Source organism: Haemaphysalis longicornis, unplaced genomic scaffold (assembly GCF_048455015.1).
Source record: "Haemaphysalis longicornis isolate Haplotype H1 unplaced genomic scaffold, Haemaphysalis longicornis Haplotype H1 scaffold_1, whole genome shotgun sequence".
Classification (NCBI taxonomy): Eukaryota; Metazoa; Arthropoda; class Arachnida; order Ixodida; family Ixodidae; genus Haemaphysalis; species Haemaphysalis longicornis.
The window spans coordinates 461023543-461048571 of NW_027526203.1; the positions used below are offsets into that span (position 1 = coordinate 461023543).

The 25029-nt window shown below is 48.1% G+C and overlaps 1 protein-coding gene across 3 annotated transcripts in view; it reads left to right on the plus strand.

Moving 5' to 3' along the window:
* LOC144173447 (oxytocin-neurophysin 1-like) overlaps window positions 1–21586 on the plus strand; it is a 54150-nt gene extending 32564 nt beyond the window's left edge. The window contains exons 1-4 of one of the 3 annotated variants that reach the window (XM_077701880.1): window positions 4820–4931; window positions 9099–9212; window positions 13275–13476; window positions 21351–21585. In XM_077701880.1, coding sequence (XP_077558006.1) covers window positions 9099–9212; window positions 13275–13476; window positions 21351–21448 — 414 coding nt within the window. In that variant the 5' untranslated portion in view covers window positions 4820–4931 and the 3' untranslated portion in view covers window positions 21449–21585. Of the gene's footprint in view, window positions 1–4819; window positions 4932–9098; window positions 9213–13274; window positions 13477–21350 lie in introns of those variants that run through there. The other 2 variants (XM_077701876.1, XM_077701871.1) reach the window with 2 other exon arrangements.
* Window positions 21587–25029: the final 3443 nt, after the last annotated feature.

The following is a 25029-nucleotide window of genomic DNA, read 5'->3' on the forward strand; positions in this document are numbered from 1 at the left end:
TAGTTAAACTCTGATTCGCTGAAATGCGGCACGCCACAAAATAATGGTCAGCCAACTTCTTAGTGATGACGTAGGAGGCAAGAGAAAAACTTTCGGCCCTGATAAAGATATGGTCCAAGCATGATGCTACTAGCTTATTGCAAACCACTTCTTCACGTGTGGGAACATTAATAGTGCTCTCAAGACCGTGGGAAGACAGCAACGATAGATAATCAGCAACAATATGCTGGTCAGGACGCAGTATATTTATGTTTAGGTCACCGACCAAACATAACTGATCCGCTGTGCCGAAGCTCTTAAAATTTTCTTCTAATTCAAGCAAAAACCTTGCGATGCTGTATGAAGGAGGACGGTAAATTGCGAAAAGTACCAAAGAAACAACACCATATGCCACTTTAATAGTAACGGATTCCGCGTGCGTGAAAGTAGCATCAATGTACGATACCTCAAAATGGTCGCGGACAAAAATAGCAATACCCCCGCCACGGCGGTTTGGTCGTGTTACAACGCAAGATTGGTAATTCGGCAAGGTGAACAAATGAATTGAAGACTCCGGAATGTTTATTTCTGGGATAACGAACACATCGACGTATCCAGTGGCAGCTTCAGCGATACATTTGAATTCATCCCAATATTTGCGCAGACTACGGATATTAATGTTCACGATGGTAAGATCCCGTCCGAAATTGCTGTTACCCAAGTCATCTCTAAAAGAGGTGAAATTCGCAAACTCTTGCGAAACAGGAGCCATGCAATTTATTGTATCTTAGTAATGTCGGACAGTTTGCTTACTCGGATGAGGGGAGAGTCTTCATTTTTTTTCGCGTAGATTTTGCCTGCTTTCGTCCAAGAAAAAAGATAGCCTTTGTCTTTTGCTGCCATTCTAGTGCGCCAGTAGAGATCGCGGTTAAACTTAGTCAAATTTTCGTTAAAGAACAGTTTTGGCAACGCCCCCGACTGGTGCAACGGTCGCAGTTTACCACGTGAGGCAAACCAAGTCTCCTTGATCGAAACTGACGCGAACTGCACCAGAACTACTGGAGTCGTTTCACGCTTAGCAGAAAGTCTGTGAACTGCCACCACGTCAGTGGTGGAGAAGCTTTGTAGCTTTAGTGCGACTGCTAGTTCTGAAATTTTTTCTCGCAAATCTTCATCTGGTTCAAGCGGCAGTCCATGAATCTCAAGGTTTGCTCTACGGTTATACTGTTCGCTGTCATTGACCTCTTCTTGCAGTCGCTGAATGTGAATGGCTTGCTCGAACACAGTCTTTTTCAAACCATTCAGTTCTTCTTCGCCTTTCGAAATTTTCAGCTGGTTAGCTTTTGCTTGACCTAGTACAGTATCATACTGCTTCGACGTGAAATCCACCGACTCCTGCAATTCCTGAACGTGCCCAGACAACCCTGCGAGTTCCGCTTTGAGAGAGAGCAGAGAATCTACTTTGTCATGCAGCGCTGGTAGAGACTGCAGACTCTTTCTAATCTCGCGAAGTTCGGTAAGCAAGTCAGCCTCAGGGACAGGACACTCGTCAACCTGAGAAATGTCAGACTGAGAGGCCGCCCCCTGACGCTTCTTACTGGTGCGGCAAGTCTTGCACACCCACGCATCCCTTTTTGCTTGTCCCATGGTTGTAAAAGTGTTAGCAGCAATGCCGGAGCAGGTTTGACCGATATGATAACAGTGGCCACATTCGGAACACTTCATAAATCTGCCATCACCCGGCACCGGCACTTGACACACAATACAACTGGCAGGTTCTGTCATTGTGAAAGACAACTTCACAGTTATGCAATACCAGTGCAGTCAGCGGCAAACATCAAGCAGAAAGATGCCAAGTTAACAAAGAACAGTGAGTACCTGTTGGAGTAGAAGGCGTCAGTATCTGGCAAAACTTTCGCCGCCGACTGCGAGGCACCGAAGAAATCCGCCCCCTTTTAACGCCGGTCACATGGTCCAGGTTTCCAATCGCTGCGCCGAAGTGCCGCCAAACGGAGCAGAAAGGTATGGTCCGCCGAAGAGCAGTCACGAAAAATCGCCAGCGAAGAAGCCCCGAAGTGTTGCAGGCGTCAGCAGGTCACCCGGTCAGCGTGATAAGCAGGAGCTCGATCGGACAGCGAAGCCAGCAGGAATAATCTGTTGGAGTAGAAGGCGTCAGTATCTGGCAAAACTTTCGCGTAGAAGGCGTCAGTATCAGTAGAAGGCGTCAGTATCTGGCAAAATAATAATAATAATAATAATAATAATAATAATAATAATAATAATAATAATAATAATAATAATAATAATGACAGGATCGAGTTGCTAACCTTTATTATTAATGGGTTGAGTATAACCTTTAATTTAAGCCCGTATGCAATTGCCGATGTGCAAATGAGAATTAGGAGAGGGGAAGGTCTAGACAGGCCCGAGCTACACCCCCAGTGCAATACTAAACGTGAAGAGTTGTAATTGAGGCAGTAAAGATTTGTCAAATGTACTGGTTCATGTGTTGCCTGTTGGGTGGGGGGAGGGGGTGCGGGAGAGTGCATTGTTCTGATCGATATTTAGAGACACATGAGGACAGTTGTTGCATAAAAGGGGCTGGAGGTCTACCCGGGGGATGGTTGTTTGACAGAATGTACATTAGGGGGAACATGATGTGCAGAACGGGAGGTTGCTAACTAGTTTGTTAATGAAGACAGTAGTGGGGGAAACCGGCGAGAATTTCTCGTGGGCGGACGTCTTGATATTTATTTATTTTTTGGCCATTTTTGTATAAAATGTAGTCGAATCTTACTCATCCCAACTCGAGGAGAACCGAACATTTCTCCGACTTACCTCCGAATATTATTTCTGAATTATCTTCGAATTGAATATGGATAACCTCCGCGTCACTCATTGTTTGACGCCGTGCCAAAGGTTAGAACAAACTACGACAAAACAGCATGGGAAAAAAGAGCCCAGCAACCAAACAGCAGCGCCAGTACAGCACAGCGACAAAACTGCGCGCTTATGAGTAATGCCTAAATTGGCAATTATGTACCGTTTTAATGAGTTACGACCATATTTAGGCGTGTAAAATGATTTCTATCACTCTGTACGTTTAGTTTTTCTTTCTCTCTCAAAAACAATGTTGTGATTTCGTCGCCTTTGGACACTACCTCAGCCTATTCCTCCTGGAACAGATATGTGACGAGCGTTTAAGGAAAAAAATTACCACTATTTGTTTTTTATCCTATTAGATTTTTGCTGTTTCAATAGATAATAGTTGGTGATACTTTTCCTCAAAAGGCACAGCACGTCATATTCATGCTTCTTGAGTGACGTGTCGTAAGCTGACACTATTTTGCTGTAGTTTACTCTAATAAAAAAAACTAAATTTGTTTGCCCACCAAGATATAACCCTCAAAATTTAGGCCATCCGGTAGTGCTGCGCTTAGTTCGCCCTCTGCTGAGAGCATACACATACAGATACGTATACCCATACATATAGTGTTTACGGGACCGCAGCACCAGTTCAAATGAACGAGATTCAACTGCACTTCCACATATCGGATCGCTTCAACGCAACGAAATGACTATACGAATCAGCATCGTACTTCGACACGAGACCGTCTGCCTGCAGTCACTCCGAATGCTCCCACAACGGCTCTTGAGTGTATTCCGGTTCTGCTGCACTGGTTGCACCTACGACGCCCTTTCCTCCAGATACTGATTTAATACAACGACTTCGATTAAAATTACCCAAGTAAGAAGACACGATCTGAGGCACTATAAGGGGTTTAACGTGCCGTGCCATTCATGGTTTCGCCTTATTTCATCACGTACTTAGGCATGTACGACTTAATACATGAAACACGTAAACGATTACTGAAAAGCTCAAGCGGGCAGTCTTCGAATGTGGTCAATGCTCTCCGGGGCCGCTGCCGCCGCTGGAGGAGACCTCTTCAGGCATCCCAAACAGCTAAGCAACATGATACATAAAACTTCAGAAGCAAGAAGGAATAAGGCTATATATAGCTCGAAACACACGCGCTCGGGGTTCGCGACGCCCGCTGTCGGCTGTCGTTTTGTTGATGTCTACGTGCTCAATGCTTTCCTTTAGTTTCTGATACAAGAATAGAAAAAAAAAACATAAGCTGGCCGTCGAACGTCAGAAGGACTGCGGCATAATTCAAATAAAAATATAGAGGAGACAGATGATGCAACGCGCTTATACGGCAACTGCAATAAAACGGAGAGTGGAAGTTCGGGGGCAGCTGGTGCATGACTGGCGACGTTTATCTTTATTCTTTCATTAGCAGTGAACGCGGCTCTTTTTACTTGATCTCGTCTCTTTTTGGCAGCAATAACCATGGCTGCTTCCGCATTGAAACCGGAAGGGCACGACGAGGCAGCGCTCGAAAGCGAAAACGACCACGCACTGGCGCGGGAATGGACGCACGCCGTTTGGTTCCCTACTGTAGAACGCAATGTGTACACTCCACAAAGACACGGAGAGGGGAGTTGGGGCCGGCCTTAAAAAAGAAAAAGAAGCCTGGAAGGGCCGAATTGCAAGGAGACGCTCGCTGTCCTAATCCGAGGTCCTCTGTCGCGCTCGGCGGGGGATAAACGGTGCGAAATGCCGCGGAAAGAAATCAATCACACGAGAAGCATGCCCCACCAGCGACGAGTGGGAGGGCGCATTGAATTTTTCACAGCGATGGTTTGGGAGGCGAGCATGGTGGAAGCTGAGTTGTGGGCCCGAAACGGCGCTGCTGCGACTCGGGGGGCCGTGTGCGCTTGTCACTTGCACGGGCAGCGAAGGGGCCGATTGAGGTGGGCTCTTCGCTGATGGATGCTCCCGATGGGATTTGAGTTCCGAGGGGCCCTATAAAGGATGCTTCTCGGGGACGCCTCCGGTAGAGACACGCACTCGGGTCGCTCGGGGACACATCTGCCACTGCCCAAAGGTGAGCGCTGCGCCCTCGCTCGGTGACCACGGGGAAGCTCGGGATGTCACGCAGCATTAGCCCGCCGGTCAGCATACGGTGTAAACGCGCGTCCCACTACATCGCGCGCTGACAGCCTTGCTGTAAGCACGTTTATGCAGTTAATGGGAAACCCGCTGCAGTCAGGGACGTTGATATGCAAGCAAGGCCCGGAAGGCTAGTTGGAAAATTTAACCTTCAGGAAAATGGATTCCGTATTTTGGTCGAAGTAACGCACTCTAAATCAGCTTTATTTATCATCATCATTAGTATCATCATCCTCATCACAGTCATTATTGGTCATCATTGCAATTGATTTAGGCCCCGGACCATTGTTCCTGCATACTGACATCAAAGCGGGTAGTAGGCCAGTCATCTGAAAGAAACCTTGCAGCGCTTTATACTCACCGTAAGCACCAGCTAAATGGGGATCCCCTCCAGGTCGACCGCCAAACGACATTTCCCGGCATTGAAATAGGGAGAAAACATTTTAATTAACACGATAGCGGGAGTGGAACTCCATGATGTCCCCTTCAAGTCCTCCTGGCTTTCCTTCTCCAGGGTACTTGCCTGTATCTCACTCACCGCCATTTATGCCTCTGGAAACCCTCCCCCACAGAAATAAATATAGCTTGGAGTGTATACGGTGGAGAACCCCGGGATGTTCAGACTTACCGGAGGTATTTAACGCGCCCAGAAATCTCGTGGGCACGTAGTGATTTTTGCTTCCATCAGCGGCACAGCCGCCGAATCGAACTGTAGGCGTCCATCGCAGCAGCATACTACGATAGCCACTGAGCCACCGCTCATGCCGTCATTCCGTTCTGAGATCGCGGGAAATTAAATAGAAGTGACATCACCACGAATTTGACCGAGTTTGACTGGATAACATTACAATGGGGGAGAATGTAACGTATACACTTATACGAAGAATTAAGCATCCTATCCTTCTAGCTCTGAACTTCTCATAAATGTCTACGTGGGAGTTGCCAGTTACACCTTGTTGTTTTCTTGTTAGTTTTGGCAATGCACTGCCTGTATTGCACTTCTTGAGCTGGAGTGTTTTGATCGTGGCAAGTAACAATGGATGAGTGGTTTTCTTCGCGGAAAGATCAGTTTCTAGGCACGTGTTACTTAGCATGGGCTTACACCTACGCAGGAGTTGAGGCCTTGTATATGCAGGTGTCCCGAACGATTGGGTTTCAGTGAGGCTATTGGAATACCAGAGATCTTTGGCCGCTGGTCAAATTTATTAAGCGGTTCACTCGTATGGCTCTGAACTGGCCTTCGCCCGGCCTGATTTCGCGTTTTCATGGCGCGTTCAAGCCATGAAAGCGTGACTCGTGGCAAAGCGTCGGCCAATCCCAAGCCGCAACTACGTGCAAACAGGTTTTGGGAGTGTGGCACCTACCGGTGATATGGGTCTTTTACGCTTAGAACAAGTGCTACTGGCGGTAAAGAGTGCACGGTATTTTAAAGCATGGATGCACAATATGCGACAGGCCGATAGATTTTTCCCCTTGGCTTAAGAGCCGATTTGTAAAGAAAAAAAAGCACAGGCGGTTTGGCTGCGCCCATCATGGAATATATTGCGAAAGAAGCGATACATTCCTGCTAAAAAGCGTCGTCCAATACACCACTGCGGGTATGTGATACTCTGTGGCTACGTAACACTCAGAGTACGCACACAGGAATCAAAGCGAGGTCACAAATTTCTGTTGGTTAACTCCATAGTGCTCGCACTCTAAGTAAGTGATTGATTTATTCGTCGATTGCATGCACCGCTGGAAGCAGTGTCCGTAGCAAAAAATGCTGCGGTAACATACATTACTGCATTGTTCAATAGCGGGTACGTGCTGTTCTACTGGCAATATGTGTCACATCGCAAGAATAACAGCAGCAACTGTTGGGTATGCATGGGAGCTTAGGCCTAAAGTTCCGCTTTCAGGTCATACGATACCGAGCGCTACCGCAGCTTGACGTACGACGAGTACTAGTTCTAGGGGGTAACAGTAGACAACGTTAGGCCTCAACGCGTGGCGTTAGGCTTAACGACCTATCTTAACGTTAGGTAAACTTGAAGTAGAGCCCTACGACGTGCCAAGCGACGTCATAAACATTGTACTTCGAGCTGCGGGCACCGGTTGACGACGAGAAAACCTCAAGGCATCACACTAGGCTTGACGTCGGCCGTCGCATATCCGCGTCGTTCCCTCCCTCTGCTGCGCATCAACCTATGCGCAAGTGGGTTATAAATTGTAAAATACGGGAGGCTTCGGGAATCAGGTTTCATGAACGGGGCTTCAACCCATTCCCGCGAAATCGGCCGGAGCGAGGCAGTGGTGCTTTTCGGAACGAGCACTTGGGTCGTGATTATAATGTCTACTCTGAGCTGAAAAAGTAAAAAAAAAAAAAAAAAAAAAACCTTAACGTGCAGGGGAAAGAAAGGCTCCTTTCGCGTATGATGATAAGTTGATATTGAGTGAGTCAGGCGAGAAGGCCTTTTATTCTGGGAGAAGGGCCCAAACACAAGAAGAGTCTCCGAACTACGGTGGTGATCATGAAGCGCCGCGCGTCTAAACGATGATGTGCTTATTATAAACGTCTGAGGTAGCGAGACGAAGAATATGCATGGATGGGTAAAAAAGGCAGGGACACCATGAATATATTTGGGGAGTAAAAAATATTGTAGCCAAAAAAATCAGAGCCATTCCCCTCTGCGAATCAGGATGACAAGCGAAGCTGGGCGCAGTGCAAGGAGTGCAGGAAACAGAACACGTTTGTTTGTAATTTGCGGTTCAGCATACTTCTAGCTGATTAGCTGAATGAAACTTGGAAAGACTGCAGTTTTAGTCCAGAGGACAAACATGGGGCTGTGCGTTTCCATCCCGCGTCATAGGCATCTTACTGTCTGCGTAACACACCAACCCAAACCTCCACGTTGCAATCACCCCCCCTCCTCCCCCCTCTTCCAACAAAACGGGTATGCCAACGGTGAGCGTGTGCAGCCTGCTGCGACTAGGGAAATGGGCGGCGTCGGTGGAGAGCAGCATTAAGTAGGGTTGTAACCATACCCCCTCCGTAGATGGCCATGGTGTACTACGCAAAGCACAATGTGGGAAAGTCAGCTTACAAAGATCAAGGTTTCATGGAATCTTTCAAAATCGGCTTCACCTCCAAACACGTACGCATTGCTAGAAAGACAGTGTTCCAGGGTAAATATAAGACATCAAAATATTCAGGCCCTAAAGCATTCCTTTTGTTTTTATAAATTTTTCCATACGCAGAACACAAGTCCCCAGGTTTTTCTTCCACAAGCAGAGTATTCGTTCCACAGGGGCGCGATACTGGGGGGATTAGGCATATACAGCTTCCTTGTAAGAATATTATAGTTGGGTTTTATCTTGCGCCAGATAACGCCTGGCCTCCGCGAATCGCACCTGCGGGTCGTGGAAAGCGACACCAGATAACGCTGGCCTCTAGGTACCGTACCTGAAGGGCCGGCTGAGGAAGCCACAGTTTTTGCGTTTATCAGCTGTTCACCGTTCGGAAAAATCAGCAACGATGCGAGGCTCAAAAATACTCGCAAAAAATGCCCCACGCTAGTTCATTCCAACCTAGGTAAGCCAGGATGAAAGCTTCGCGTTACGTAGATTCCCGAATACCTATCTGTGGGATCGGCCATATTTTTCCCAACAAATTTAAAAAGATTGCAAATAATTCATCAATTTACTCCTCAAACAGCTCTCCGCTATTTTAATTCAATAATCAAAACCGTTATCCCGCACTGGATCATTTTCTCATGACATCGTCTACCCAGAATTAAAAGGTAGTAAGCCATATTTGCTACATTTTCCTAGTCTTAATCCAAATGCCAACTTTTTTGCGTTTGTCTCCAAACACCAAATTCTAAAATCACGCCTGATTTCGTTTCCGCACGTGTTCCACAACAGCGGTCGTAAGAGAAGGGGGCTGTAGAGTCGGCCACCCCAATGACACAATGTACTTTCTACTCGGCCGTGCTTTGTTGGTAGGGAGTCGCATACGGCGCGACGTTGGCGACGGACTACAACATGCATGTGCCTCAAGCCTCTCTTGGGGGAGCACATTTTGTGACCATCACTGCCTTTTCCCGCACCGTCTGCGCAGATGGCACCTCTGGGCTTCTTGTTGCTGAGTTTGGCAGGAGTGACCAGTGCGTGTTTCATCACAAACTGCCCGCCCGGAGGCAAGAGATCTGCCGAACCATCAGCTGCCCGGATGGTGAGTTGTACCAAGGCATCAAACAGGCCTGAAGCCGTCGTTGCTTTGCTGCCATTTTGTTTTGCCCGCCGTCTGAAAGTTCTTGCACCCTACCCCGGACCTTCGTTTCCCTTGCTGTAAACACTAAGGCGTTACTTGATAGGATATCACAACTACTTAGTATCATCATCATAATAATCATCATCATCATCATTGTCGTCGTCATCATCACCAGTACCTACGCCCACTGCAGGGCAAAGGCATCTCCTATTAATCTCCAATTACATCGGTCCTGTGCCAACTGTGACCAATTTATCCCCGCAAACTTCTTGATCTCATCTGCCCATCTAACTTTTTGCCGCCCCCTGCCACGCTTGCCTTCTCTAGGGATCCACTCTGTTACCCTTAATGACAACCGTTATCTTGCCTCCGCATTACATGCCCTCCCCACGCCCATTTCTTCTTCTGAATTTGTACTAATATGTCCTTAACACGCGTTTGTTCCCTGACCCACTCCGCTCTCTTCTTGTCCCTTAATGTTACACCTATCATCTTCCGTTTCATTGCGCGCTGAGTCGACCTCAATTTAAGTTGAACCCTCTTAGTGAGCCTCCAAGTTTCTGCCCCGTAGGTGAGTACCGGTAAGATGTAGCTGTCATACACTTTCTTCTTAAGGGACAACGGTAGGCTGCCATTTATTATCTGAGAATGCCTGCCGAATGCAGTCCACCCCATTCTTATCCTTCTAATTATCTCTGCCTCATGGTTGGGATGCCGGGTCACAACTTGGCCTAAGCTTCGCTTATCACTTCGCTTATCACATTATTCATATTATCATTCGCTTATCATAATATTAGCTTATCACTTCCACTGCCTCGCCACCTATCTCAAACCGCTGTGCTGCCTCGAGGTTATTGATCATTACTTTAGTTTTCTGCATATTAATTTTCAGGCCCACGGTTCTATTCGGTTTGTCCAGTGTGGTAAGCATGCTTTGCCGCATAGTAGTGCAGGTATGTAGGTATAGGTATAGTAGTATAGGTATAGTAGTATAGGTAGGTACTATACTTAGTGGTATAGGTAGCTGGAATAGTTGATGAAATGTGCTCGTTCAATTTGCGGATAGAAATCACCTGGGGGTAACGAATACATTCTTCTTCCAAGGAATGAACACGAAATGAACATGGGAAAAAAAAATGGTGAAACTAAAAAGGGAATTGACTTCATTACAAGCGCCAATCTCAGTATTGTGCGGGACATCAAAGCACTAGGCACGGTAAACACATTAATCTCTGTCTGATGAGATGAAGAATTAGGATAGATCTAAGATAAGAGGGTACAAAATCAGTTAAAAGAAAGAAACCAAACCTCAATCAGTAAGAGACAAGGTGAACTAGTTTGGAGTAAGGCCTTGGAACAAATTTGCGATCCTAACCGAAGAGGACAAAAGCGTATAGACACTAAATGACAACCTAACTACGGTAAACACCGATTCAGCACTAGCCGTAGGATGGCGGGAGCATGGGCGGCAAACTAGTAAACTGTCTAAAAAAACGAAGCAACAGATTAAAAAACTAAGGAAAATGAAGCAGTCAGGAACGAAAGAGTGAATCGAATTGGTGAATTGTCTAAATTGATTAATCACGTTTCTTAACGTTTAATGTTTAACGTTCATTTATATTAACGTTTCTTAGTGGGTTTATTTCTAATAAGCACATTATTTAGTTCGTTTCTGACTATCATCTTCCAGTTCAGCTTAGAGCCCTATGTTCATTTTTTTTTACCTTTTTAGGCCCTGTACCAGCTGCATGGGGGCACACGCTCCCCGGTGTCGCCGTTGTAGTTTCCACTTGACAGTGATGACTCGTTTCCGCAGACGCGTGATAAGCACGGCTCATAAGTACGGCTGAGGCCCACGACCGCAGCGTATGCCTAGCGCCCACGGAAAATCGCTTAATGAGCGTAGGAATTCCCTCGCGTTAATATAGATCTAGACGACCCTATTACAGGTTTTCAGCGTCCTGTAGTCACTCTGAGTGACATTAGAAATAGTTGCTCCTAGTAGAAAGTGGCCACTGTTAGCCAAACCTGGGCAGGTGTATACAGTACATGGTATTAGCTGAGGTATTCCCACAATGCATAGAGTGTCGAATCTCAATTGCTTTTATAGATAAAGCATGCGACCTATAGTTATCAGGTGGGTGGTGTTAGTCTTTGGTCGTCTTAACAGGGCTGCTTTGCTTCTGTACGTATTTGGGTGATAGAAAATAAACATTTGTCTTAGCAGTTTGGGTCGCTGCAAAGTGCTAGGATTTGTGGTGTTTCGTTCTGATTTCCGGCGCCCGGATTCTTGTTACTCGGGCGTTCCCACAATTCCTTACCCTACCCAAACGCTTGAGCACAGCCAGGCGGGTTAGCATCTTTTGGATCGTGCGTTAGCTTTCATGGTGACATGTACCACTTCTACAGAATTTTCGCTGAGAACGTGGACTACTGCGGTGCTCTTGAAAGTACTAGGCCGCTCTGCTGACATCCACGCCATGAATTGCCTTGCGAGTGGGTGGAAGTTTCTCCGAAAATGCAGAGCTTTGTTCTTTCTAGGTCCGTTCCTGGTAGGGTTCATGTTTCTCCGGTGAAACGTGCATTCTAGTTGTCGAGCCTGGTTACAGAGACATACACCTCTTACCCTGGTATTCTGAGTCCTTCCTTTACCTGACCCTCCAGTGGAGGGGATCCTTGAAATCTATTTGCCCATGCATTAGCATTGCGGAATCCTCTCCTCAGCCGAGTGGAGGGAGCAAATGGAGTGGAGGAGGGACTCAGAATACGGCCCTTAGTCCTCCTACCATACCCTTGCTAGGTTGCAAGTCCAGGGGAAGGGGGGGGGGGGAGAGAAAGATAGATAGATAGATAGATAGATAGATAGAGAGAGAGAGAGAGAGAGAGAGAGAGAGAGAGAGAGGGAGGGAGGGAGGGAGGGAGAGAGAGAGAGAGAGAGAGAGAGAGAGAGAGAGAGAGAGAGAGAGAGAGAGAGAGAGAGAGAGAGAGAGAGAGAGAGGGAGGGAGGGAGGGAGGGAGGGAGGGAGGGAGGGAGGGAGGGAGGGAGGGAGGGAGGGAGAGCAAATTCTAAGTAAAAAAGCAGATAGGTCGCCCCCATGGCACAAGCTCGCAGCTACTTTATGTGTGGAAAGGGGAAGGGGAAAAAAGCTTGTATATATGATGGCAGAGGTGAAAATGAGGGGTAAATGAGGGCTTAGCTATGCACAAAAACATGAATGCCTACACACCACACACAGCTCCCATACACGTAGACGGGGCCTGAGCTCCAATCTAGCTGCCTTGAAGCCACTGCCTAGCAAAAATGTCAGCACTGCCTCGAGAGCTCGCAGCGAGTACAGCCAGGGGCCAAGCGAGAAAGATTACGCAGCCAGGATCAGTCTGCAGTTCATCGTGGACCGCAGCCTCTGCGGCTGATTGGCCAGAAGAACAGTGACTCTGGGAACTATCGTCTTAACAGTTCCTGTCTGTGACAGTCCTCCAATTGTGGTAGCGATTGAAAGTACAAGAGTAACACTCGTGGGTTTTATAATTAGGCCACGAACGTTGAACGAGGCCACGTTTGAAGCTTTAATAATGATTTTGCTTTCGTAAGTTCTCTATTAGATGGGTGATTCCTCAGCATTTTAATATCGCTAATTAGATAAACCACGAATGGGGCAATTGGACTTTTGCCATCACTAGTACTGAAGGCCTGTTAGACCAGCAGCACGTATATTAAGAGCTGGGCGTTATTCATTGGCAGTGACCAACGCAGATTTAATTTTTTACTGATAACGAATACCGAGCATTCCTCACTTGTGGAATTCACTGCATTTTTGCCGTTGTGATTCACCATTCAGGTGCACTGTGACGAAGCCACAGCACAGAGTTGGTCTCTATAATGTTCAATTTCGGGTTTATAGCAATTTGTTCCGTAAATCGGGACATTCTACCAATTAGGTGTTATTGAGTTTGAAGTGTAAATTGTGAGCGTTGGCCTCCTGCCAGCCGCGACCAGCACTGAGGAAGCGCGCGTGCGCGCAGTGCCCTCGGTGCGGTCCAAGTGGCCGGGGCGTCTGCTACAGCGCGGACGTGTGCTGCACCAGCAGTAGCTGCGTCATCAACGACCCCCTGCACGTGCTGCCGTGTCGTGCTGAAAGTCTGCGAAGCCACCTCTGCCAGGTTCCCGGAAAACCGTGTGGAAATTACGGACACTGTGCCAAGACAGGATTCTGCTGCGGAGCAGGTACTGCACCTTTCGCTGGTCTGCCGTTGAACCGGTGGAAATGGGCGAGTCGTGTTGAGTAGCAGTTTTCATGTGTTGCGGCACTTCGGCTTCCAAAGGCAAAAAAAAAACAAAAAAAAAACAGGGACTATTTAAGATTCATTAGCCAGGGTGGCTCAGGGGCTAAAACGTCGCGCTCTAGAGCGCGAGGTCGCGGGTTCGATTCTGCAACGTGGCTTCTTTTTCTTTTATGGCGGCAAAAAAAAAAAAAAACGTGGGTGTGTCGACAATATCCACAGGTATATAAATTAGTCTTCAGCTATTCCCTACAAAGCTGTCCCCTTCAAAAACGAGGCCGGTATGTCTTGCAGTCAGTGTTAGAACGTTTGCAATTTTGCCGCAATCCCACTTTTATTACTTGAGACATCCAATGCTATATAAAGAAGCGTGGTGTTTCGCTCCCACTCTTAGCGAGTTACTTATAGCCCATTTTGACCGTGGCATACGCCCATGAATAGCAAGGTGGCGTGGTGAAAAAAAAAATTGGTTAAGTCGCTGAATTCTTAATTTTTATTGACTACCTTTGATTACCTATTCATTGACTACAGCCCGCGAAGTACACTAAAAAGCGCTGGATAAAGTTTTCTGAGTGTGCTGAACGTGTGCTCTACAGCCTCCCGCTTCTGTGTGCGAACAATACATCTTGGGCAAACCAGGTGTTGCCTCAAGGAACGGTTACGTGAGCACAACACTGGCAGCTGCAGTTTCTTGGCCATTAATTGTGATAAATGCGACTGTAAACGTAAATGTTCTGATAATTGCACTATTCTGCCTCGTAGTACAGAGCACAGCTTATTTGTGATATCACGGAAGTCGATGTGATTGCATGACTCAGCGATAAGTTCGTTAGTTTCCTCCTAACTGGCACTCACTGACAAGGAACTTTCTTGGAGCCAGCATTATTAGTCTCATAAACGGTCATCTTGCGTACGCATGCGCAGTCCACTCTCTTTCAACACATGCAGCGGCAGAGACACAAAAAGGTTATGTAGGCGTTTGCGCTGCGTGTGTCTATTTCTCGCGCGCACGTGTCTTTGTTGCTCAATCATGCTCAAACCTTCCCTACGGTATGCCTCGAAAACTCAGGTGTAGCTCTATCGTGTAAAGCCACAAGTCTGAATTTTTCAGGTTCCTAGGCTACATACAGATGCAAATTATTGACGCAAAAATGTAAACGTTTTGCCCCGCAACCTTACACACAGATTCTCAACGACTTCAGGAGTTATTAAATTTGTGCCAAGGTAGGATGGGGTGTTCGAAGAAATCTTACGAGTAGTTTTTCGGGCCAACATTAGGCACTAACAAGAGAAGTGAAGGAAGGGAGATTTTATCTCTGTATTGAACCAAATAAACGAAAGACGCAGTTTTGAATAATAAAAAAAAAACCCAAGTCCGACGTCCATATCCCCAACGCGTTGTCGTTTTCTCCAAAAAATTTAAGAAAGAGAAACCGCCGCTTGGTTCAGTTTAAAGTACCGATCACAAGTTATCGATAATCATAGTAGTTTTGATACAAGTGCATTTTTTGTCAGTCATTCAAAACACCGATACAAGGTACTTCCACTTGTGCACCTTTTATACAAGGTAGTAGGTGGCGCTCACAGCGTATAAGGTGCATATATCGCCAATACTTGCACACTTCAGTTACAAGTGCCGGTCATCAGTGTACAAAACATGGAAAATTGATCTGTTTTTTCTTGTGAGCTTGTACACCGTATAGGGGCCGTTATCACTGCCAGATACGTCGCTCCGACGTTTTTACAGAGATAGAGATAGAGAGAGAGAACGTGCGTGCTCGACTGAATGAATGACATTTATTAAGATTGGGGAGGCCACATGGCCGTAATTGGGGAAGGGGAAGAAGGGAGGAGAGGGAGAGGGGATCACTCAATCGTTAGAGATGACTCGTTGGAGATAGATGATCAGTGATTTCTTTGGGAAGGGGGGGGGGGGGGGATGTGGACCCCATCTCACACTACCCTTGTCAGGCCACTCTTAATGGGAAAAACACCTAGAGCATGCAGAAAATGTGGGTCGTCGTACGGGGGTCATCAGTGGTCGAGTTGGGGGGAAGAGCACTAAGCAAAGAATCGCGTGAAGATGCGAAATCTGCACAGTGCCAAGTGAGGTGCTTGAGGTCTGAAAAAAGATTCTGCTGGCAACGGGGACAGTACGGAGAGGCTGAAGAGTTCAAGTGAAACCATTTCTGCAGTGTGGAGGGTGTAAGGACAGCATTAGCGATTGTCTTATTAACAAAGACTTCTGCGGAACGGGGTAGAGTGGGGACACCATGCAGGTAGCCCTGCAGAGTCTTCTCAGCGAGCCGCTTTCTGCAAGAATGTTTAGCATGATCCAGTTGGAGGCGCGGATGTAGACCTGGATCAGGTGCAAGATCGGGAGCAATCAAGGGAGGTGTAGAATGAAGGCTCTCCCGCGCTGCATTATGAGCAGCGTGATTACCGACCCCCTGGCTCACATGCCCCGGAATCCAGGCTACGCGGACTTGTGCTCCGTTTCGGGCCAGTAGGTTTACCATGGCCTGGGTATGATGAACGGTAGGGTGATCAGAGTAAGCCTTATTGAATTCTCTGATGGCGGCGTGGGAATCAGTAAGGAGGCGGACCCTGGGTGGTGGTCGTGCACGAGCCATGTAGGTCACGGGATCCAGGGCTCCTAGGAGACCATGGAGCTCGGCTTGGAGAGGTGACGGGGCGATGCCGCTAAGGTCCGGGCGTTCTTCGCAGTGCCACGCCAAACCGATAGAGTTGTCTTGTAGGCTGGCGTCTGTAAATATGTCCACCTCGTTTGGTAGCCTCTGTGCCATGCATCGGCGGAGAGCGCGCAGACGTGGAATGACGCTAGCTCGAGGGATAGCCGACGGCTGCGAAGAAACCACGGTACCTCGAGCCCAAGGTGGAGGGGGAGGAGATGGCATGGGTCTGACTGGGTGCGTTTGAGAGTCCTATGCAGTAATAGCAGCACCCTGGATAGTGAGCGTGAGCCGGAGGTGATGGTGCTTCCGGGTCTCTTCAAGAATGTCTGGCAGGGGAGGCAGAGCAGCAGCTTTCTCTAAAGCGCAGATCCTAATGTGCCGTGGGAGGCCTGTGATCGTCCGCAGGGACGCACGATGAAGAATTTGTAGTTGCTTCATGTTAGTTGGACGGAGGTCCTACGCAGGGGCGCCGTACAGAATTCGACCAAGTGCAGCTGCTCGAGTCAGCGCGAGGCAAGCAGCCTCGCTAGCTCCACCATACTTATTAGACATCCTGGTGATCAAATGCAGCATTGGTTTCCAGTTGCGTCTAAGTTGAGTGATCCAACGTCTGGCACTGTTGTGGCTGCCCAACGGGATTCCCAAGATGCGAACCTGGTCGCACTTCGTTTGGATTGGCGTTCCGGCCAGGTAAATAACATAATGGAAGTGAGATGGCGGGTTATGTAGCCCATGAACGAGTAAAAACTCTGTCTTGTCAGGAGCCAACTCTAACCCAAGTGAAGGGAGGCTTTGGGCTAGACTAGCAGCCGCTACTTGTAGTTCAATAATCATACTTTAGACGTCTGGATAGTCAGCTGCCTCAGTCCACACCGTGAGGTCATCAGCGTAGATTGCAAAACGTGATGTGGTATCGGTCTCTAGCTGACGAGTGATTCGAGTCATTGCCAAAATAAAAAGCACGGGCCTGAGGATGGAACCCTGGGGCACCTCCCTAGCCAAGAAATAGGTTCTGGGGCGCTATCCCGGCTGCGTGCCACTAAGCTGAATACGCCGATTTTCCAGAAAGGATTTTATCCAATTTTGAGCCCGTTGGCTTGGATATGCAGCAGCCAGTTCGGTAAGAATGGCGGCTTGACTGACATTATCAAACGCCTTTCGCATGTCGATGGCTAGAACATAGTCCGGGTTACCGGCACGCGATTCACGGGGAATAACTCTGCGTAGGAGCCAAAGGCAGTCGTGGGTGCTGAGATGCGGACGAAAGCCAGTTTGGGATGGATGAAACCAGGGCTATACGTACTCGAGATAGTGTTGCATTCTGTTGTTGATTATTCTTTCGGTAAGTTTACACAGAGTTGGTGTGAGGGAGATGGGGCGCAGGTTAGAGAGCTGAGCCGGATCCTTGTTGGGTTTGGGAATAGTGCTAACCAAGGTCAACTTGAGCGTGTCGGGAACAGTCCCTGTCGCCCAGTGGTCATTAATGATCTCAAGGAGTACCAGCTGGGTGTTCTCGTCCAGGTTACGGAGGTTCTGCCATTTAAGACCATCATGGCCAGGCTCAGAATGGAGTTTTCCTTGGTGAAGAGCGGCCTGAAGTTCAGGAAGAGTGAAAGGGCTGTCTAAGTCCTCATCAGGGGATGAAATTATATTGGCAGGAAGCGGGGGGTGCGTGGGGGAAGAACGTAGTGATGAGGTTATGTTCCACAATGTCAGGCGGATTTTGTAGGGCGGCATTGATCGCGCAACACAACTTTTGATTCAATATTTCCGCGCTCCCATTCATCCCGATCGACAGTACTGCTAATGGCTTTGTAGTGCATGCACTGAGGCAGTCGCGATTCTTCAAATGGGTTCACAATTGGGCACGAAGTCAGAAGTTGTTTTTAACGGGCCGAAAGTGTCGCACGGCATATTTGGCAATATTAAAAGGAGAAAAGTACCACAAAACCGGCGTTTTTTTACTTCAACGAATTCGGCAATTTCGTCTGCGCCCCATGTTTCCTGGTTAACACGGAAAAAAATATAAAGAAAATTCATTACCGAGGTGTATACAACACAGTTCAACACAGAAGGCAACAACACAGTTCACGATTGTGATGGGAGACTTTAATGCAAAGGTCGGTAAGAAGCAAATGGGAGAAAGGTCATTGGGAAACTTCGGAATAGACCACCGCAGCAGTTGAAGAGATATCCTGGTGGGATTTGAAGAAAGAAATAATCTGAGGTTGATCAACATATTCTTTTACAAACGAAAGAATAGGAAATGGACATGGAAAAGTCCCGATGGTACAACAAAAAACGAAATTAACTTCATTTTTAGTGACAACCCAGGTGTTGTTTAAGACGTAGAGGTACCAAGTAAGATTCGGAGAAGCGACCATAGGATGGTTAAATGCAAGGTAAGGCTGAATCTCAAAAGAGAAAGGAGGAAACTCTCGGTCAAAGCCAGTTCGCAGGAGTTTCAAATAACTCTTCAAAACAAATTCGCGCCTCTTAAAAAGCAGAACGAGGCCAGCGTAGACAGGTTAAAATACAACCTAACATCGACAATCAGGGAATCAGAATCAGCTGTGGGGGAAGCAACATGTAGAGAACAAACTGGAGAACTAGCTAAGAAAACGAAGCAACGAATTTTCAAACGTAAGAACATGAAAGTGTCAAGTACGGCAGCTCAGACTGAGTTAGCCGAGCTGTAGAAACTGATTAACAGAAGTAAAACAAACAACATTCGTGCATATAACATGGCAGTGATCGAGGAAACGCTGCGGGTATGGGGAAGCTTGAAAAAACAACCAAGAGAAAGCTAGCCTTCGGCAAAGACAAAATGTACGCACTCAGAGACGAAAAGAGTAGCATAACGCACAATTTGGACGAGATAATTATGGTAGCAGAACGATTCTACACCAGGCTGTATGCGAATGACGTTAGATGAGGGGAAACCCCTGAGAGTACAATCTCGACTTGCGATGTCCCACTAGTAATAAAGAGGAGGTAGAAAAGGCTCTCAAAGGCATAGAAAGAGGAAAAGCTGCAAGTGACGATGGCATAACCGTAGATCACTTTAAGGAGGGAGGAGATATTGCACTATAAAAGCTTTATGTACTCTTTTCGGAATGCTTGAAGACTCAAAAAGTGACCATAGCCTGGAAAAACGCCAACATTATTCTGATCCATAAGAAGGGAAATAGTTCCTAAGGGCCTCAAGAATTACAGACCCATCAGCCTGCTCTCGGTCGGTTACAATATTTTTACCAATGTTATAGTCACACGCATAGGTTACACGCTGAATTTCCACAACCCCCCAAAAAAAGGCTGGGTTTAAGAAAGGGTACTCAACCATGAATAACACCCATGTTGTCAATCAAGTGAAAGAAAAATCCGCAGAATAAAAATACATACGTTTACATGGCATTTATAGACTATAAGAAAGCATTTTATTCTGTATTCACTGCAGCCGTTATAGAAGCAATGAAAGACCAAGGAACATAGGAAACCTACATAAGACTTCTAGAAGGCATATATAAGGAATGCACGGGCAGGATAACCCTCCACAAGCAAAGCGATAAATTCCCGATCCGAAAGGTAGTAATCCAGGGAGGTACCATCTCGCCAACACTGTTCACAGGATCTCTGGGGCGGATGTTTAGAAAGCTTGACTGGAAAAACATAGGATTAAGAATAAACAGGGAATACTTGAGCCATTTGAGGTTTGCAGGTGACATAGTATTGCTGAGTGAGATCGCAGAACACCTGAAAAAAATGCTTGAGGAACTGCAACCAGAAAGAAAGCGCACGGCTGTAGGGCTAAAAATAAATACGAATAAATCTAAAGTAGTGAGGAATAAGCACGCCAAAAACGTGCTCTTCAGCTTTGGAAACGAAAGGCTAGAAGTAGTAAAAGAATATAACTACCTCGGGTGGATGGTTAGTGCTGACCCCAACCACGAGAGAGAAATCTGCGAAGAATAGGTATGGGTTGGGGAGCACTCGGAGAGCACTCCTTAATAATGAAAAGTAAGCTACCTCTGTCACTCAAAAGAAAAATCTGCAACCAGTGCATAATGCCGGTAATGACATATGGAGCTGAAACTTGGCGCCATAAACAACTAGAAAGCAATCCTAGGTCGACTCAATGGGCCATGGAACGAATAATGCTAGCAGCAACACTCACGGTCAGGAAACGAGCTACCTGGATGAGAGAACGAACACGAGTAGGAAATACGATAGTTCGAATAAAGAAACGAAATGGGCTTGTAATGAGACGAACCGACAACCGGTGGACAGTTAGGGTAACAGAGTGGATACCAAGACATGGGTCTAGAAGAAGGGGAAGGGCAATAACACGATGGAGGGATGAAATAAAGAAACTCGGGCATTGCGCTGCGGACTCGAGCAGCGCGGGACAGGAGCGGCTGGAGGTCAGTGCGAGAGGCCTTCGTCCTGCAGTGGACCTGAATAGGCTGATGATGACGATGAAGATGTGTATGGCTTCAGTGACAAAAAGCGAGATTTCATTATTTGTTCAAACGTGTGATAGCTTTTCAGCAATGTGCTTTATGTGTACTCCACTAAATACTCCGCGCAATATTTCCTGTAAGGTTTCCGCAGTTTCCGCACCAACACATCTCAAGATGTTGGTGCACCTTATGCAACCCGTAACAACTGCTTTAAATATGCCTTCTTTCCACGAACTATAAACGACTGGAACAAACTAACCAACTCCGAAGTTTTACAGCGATCCTTAGCATTGTTTTATTCTAGCCTCAACAACAGTGTTTAAACTAACGTGCCAATTAATCTCTGTCCCCACAAACGTTGGAATTTTTTGTATATTTTGAGTTGCTTTGTGCGTACTTTTGTTTCTGTGTGTTTTTTATCTGCCTGCTTTGAAAATTTGTTTGTTTGCATATTGAGCATTCATGTAATTCATGTAACCCACTCTGCGAAAATCCCTAGTAGGGATTGCAGTATTCATAAATCAAAAAATAATAAAAAAAAATTGCGAGGCTATATATACTGGATCATCCATTTAGGAAAATGACAGCGCGGTGCATTTCACCGGAACAGTATAGACGTGTGACCCGCGAAGCTAACGCTGTATAACGCTAACTTTGCGCAGATGGATGCAAGAGGGACGATTCGTGCTCAAGGGACGTAGGCACCGACCAGTTTGGGACGGGCGTCGACATTCTCGGGTACGGAGTATCCAGGAGGTAACCAACCGACCTGCCGGCCGCCGGACACCTTCGGTGCGGGAACATCGACGCCGTTGCCACAATGTGGCCGCTACTATTCCATTTTAAACAATGAGAGTAATAAAGTTCGCTACCACCTTTCCATGTATTTTTTCTTCGAAGCGCGGCTCGGCCGTAGGTAAGCAATTTGGCCCAGAACTGTTCACTGGGTGGAGGCGCGTTTTACCCCATCTCTGCACGGATGTTAATTCTTGTCAGTTTGAAGTTTCATGTCTCCAGCTTTATTTGAAATGAACTTTCATATGCAAAAAGGACAGAAGTTATCCAGAAGGACAAACAGAAGTTATCACCCCCCCCCCCCCCTACGTTAATTACGTTCATTTGAAAAACTGGCTTTAGGCTGATAACTATAAATACTGCGTGCGAGGAGACCCGCATTTTGTTTGCCTTATTCTTCGCTCAACCATACACATGCGCGAAAAAGAACTGCCATCTGCATAGCCCAGTGAACTGACTGTACGCTAACACAAGAAACAAATCGATGAAAAATGCTGCTTACGAGGTCTTAACCTCCCCAGAAGGCGATATTGAAGCATTATATTGCCTCCAACTATACTCTCCAGTTTGTTTATTATTGTGTTTTGTTTCCAGCGTCTGGTCGCGCCCAGCTGCCTTATCTAAGTTAGTTCTGAAGTGGGTGTTTCCGTCTTTTGTATTCTGCGCTGGCTATCTGATTTGATAAGAAGAGCATATTGCCTGTCGTTACTAAAATTGAACGTTCGTCTTTGATCGTAAATGTTCTGGATCTTATTCGATAGTTCTCGAAGGGTTAACGCCGAAGGACGAATGAATGAATGAATTTATTAGACGAGAGAGGTCGAACGCCTCGTGCGGGGGAAGGGGAGGGGGAGGAGGGGAAGTAAACCAGCGGTGGGATGCGATTCAATCACAACGCGTGTCCGCCCCGCACACGGAACACTTGATTTAGGTCATTTTCACAAGACCTGTACGCCAGCAAATTGTCCACAGGGTCAATGAATGAATGAAACTTTATTAACGATACGGGGGGCTTGGTAGCCTAGTTGGGGAAGAGGGGAGAAGGGAAAGGGAGTGGGGCGGCCGTCAGAGTCGTCCGGTCAGGTCTGCCGCTCGCACGAACTCCCACAAAGAAAGGATCGTGCTCGCGGCGTCCAAGTGAGGGGGCGGGGTTGTCCATTCTTCCAATGATGTAACGCCGGCGCCCTTGTGCCTGTTCCTCAGCGGCGAAAGGCCGGGGCAGTCCCACAGTAGGTGCCTTAACGTTGGAGAGGCACCGGTACTGCACGTGCAGCACGTCGCAGTGGCTGCCTGGTCGCCCTCCTCGTTCTGGGTCAATAAAGTTTCTCTCACATCGCTCGAAGATGTTATCCATTCTTGAAGGGACGTGACGTGAGGAGGTAGTCACCTACGGCGTTCCTCAGAGAGTACGGCACAGTCCCAGAGAAGGTGGTGTATGGGGGGGTCGGTCGGCATTGCACAGGGAGCAGGGAATGTTAGGAGGGGGAACAGGTGTGGAGCGATCTGGTCTCTTTCTGCCGAAACGTCGTTACCAGGTCCGTCGGTCGCGGACCTCAGGAGTAACCTCTGTGCCGGAGCGGGAGGACCTGGAGTGCTCTTCTCTTCTCTCTCACCCCAGCCTAGCGTGAAATATACACTCCATTTCCGGCACCCGTCTCGAGGAGGTCCGGAGCAGTCAAGTTCGGAATTTGTCGGATACCCACCTCAGTAGGGCTGCCCCCTGTCCCCCGCCCTGTATGTCCTCGAGATCGAGCACCTGCTGCAGCGGCTGGCCAAAGATCCCCAGATTGGTCGTTTCCTGCTACCTAGAGGGGTCGTGAGCGGCGTCCCGCTGTTTGCCTGCGCGGAAGACCTGACCACGGCAGTCTCAGACGAGACCTCTCTCGATAGGGTTCTGACTGTTATGGAGGTGTACTGCCGGGCCAGCGGGGCGCGAATCTCTCAAAGACCAAAGTCCTCTGCCTGGGGGGAACACTTCCGTTGGAACAGGTAGCGGTGCTCCAGGTTGTCCCTCAGATGAAGGTCCTGGGTTATCATTTTCACCGCCAGGGCGCTGCAGCATCGAAGTGGGCGATGGCGGCGAACACTCTGGACAGCAGAGTGGCGGAGTATGGAAAACCCAGGTGAACATCGTCCGGTCGCTTCTGATCTCGGTGCTGAAGTACGTGGCCACTGTCATGTCCGTCCCCACCGCCCCGCAGAAGCGGCTTAACTCCGTCATCTTCCGCTTCCTCTGGAGCCGGAAGGGTGAGCGGATCAAGCGCGATGTCCTGAGACTTCCAAGAGACAAGAAGTCTGGGAATTCACAACCCCTCCATCATGGCCGCCGCACTCCACATTCGCTGGACGCAGGTGGCCATTAACTGCGATGTAGCCCTCACATAGCTTTTCACGTCCTTTTTCCTCAGCACCCGCCTTAAAGTTTTCTCTCAGAGCACAATGTCCAATAATATCGCCAGGGCAGGGTCACCGCTGCCGTTCTATGGAGAGGCTGCGAGGACGCTGGAGGCTTTGCTTCGTGCGCAGCCCCAGTTTGACCTGCTCGGCACTCCCCTGAAGGACCTGGGGGAAGCCCTTACCCCCAGCCTTCCCCCCTCCACCTCAGCCAGTATAAACTTTCCTTTGCAAGGCCCTCCTGGCCCATGATAACCGCTGCTTTCCTCGACAGCAGCCGTGTCACGTTCACGTACCGGTTTGTGAGAGGGGCTGTCCCTTTTCGCAGCCGGGCATTCAGGCGCACCGCTTGCGGCCGCCCTGCGTGTCCTCTGTGCAACTGCGTGAAGGACACCCCGCACACCTTTCACTCCTGCCGCTTCCCACGTACCCTGCTCTCCCGCTTGGCCGATCTCTTCGGCATGCGGGAAACTGAATACCGAACGGCCCGCTATCTGAAGCCTTTGCCTAGAGAGGCTACTGACCAGGTTGGGCTGTGCCTGGTTGAGATTTCTTTCCAGGTATGGCAAAGGCGGTAAGCAGCAGCCCACGGAGGCGATCTTCCAGCGGGGAAAGTCCTGACGGAAAGAGTGCGCATTGAGCTGTTGCTGCACCTGCAGAGGGAGCAGCAGATATTGCATAAGATTGAGTTTACCTGCAAGTGGTGCAGCCCTAACACGATCTTTTCCATTGCAGGCTCTAAACTCACTGTCTTCTAGGCGCAAGAACCAAAGACGACGGGTCGTGTGGCGAGCACACCTCTCTCGGGACTCTGATTAGCCCATCGTACACCCTTGCCCGGGTAGGGCCGCCACCCCGAACCAAAAAGCACTCGAGAGCCTTCGGGCTTCTTGGAGGAAGCTGCCTGGGGTTGCCGTCAGTGACATGATGATGGACACATAGCGCAAGCTATTAAGACACCAGCCCAGTCTGACAAGGCGGCACCCAAGCCTTTCTCGGGCGATAAGGTTCGAACCAAGCGCGGGCACGATTTAGCGATAGCAGCATCCGTGCGCAAAGAACGGATTAGGCGCTCATGCGGGTCGTTTAACCAGCTGCAGTACATCCTCTACATCTTACCGTTTCCTTTCAGGGTTATTGCTTGCAGACACT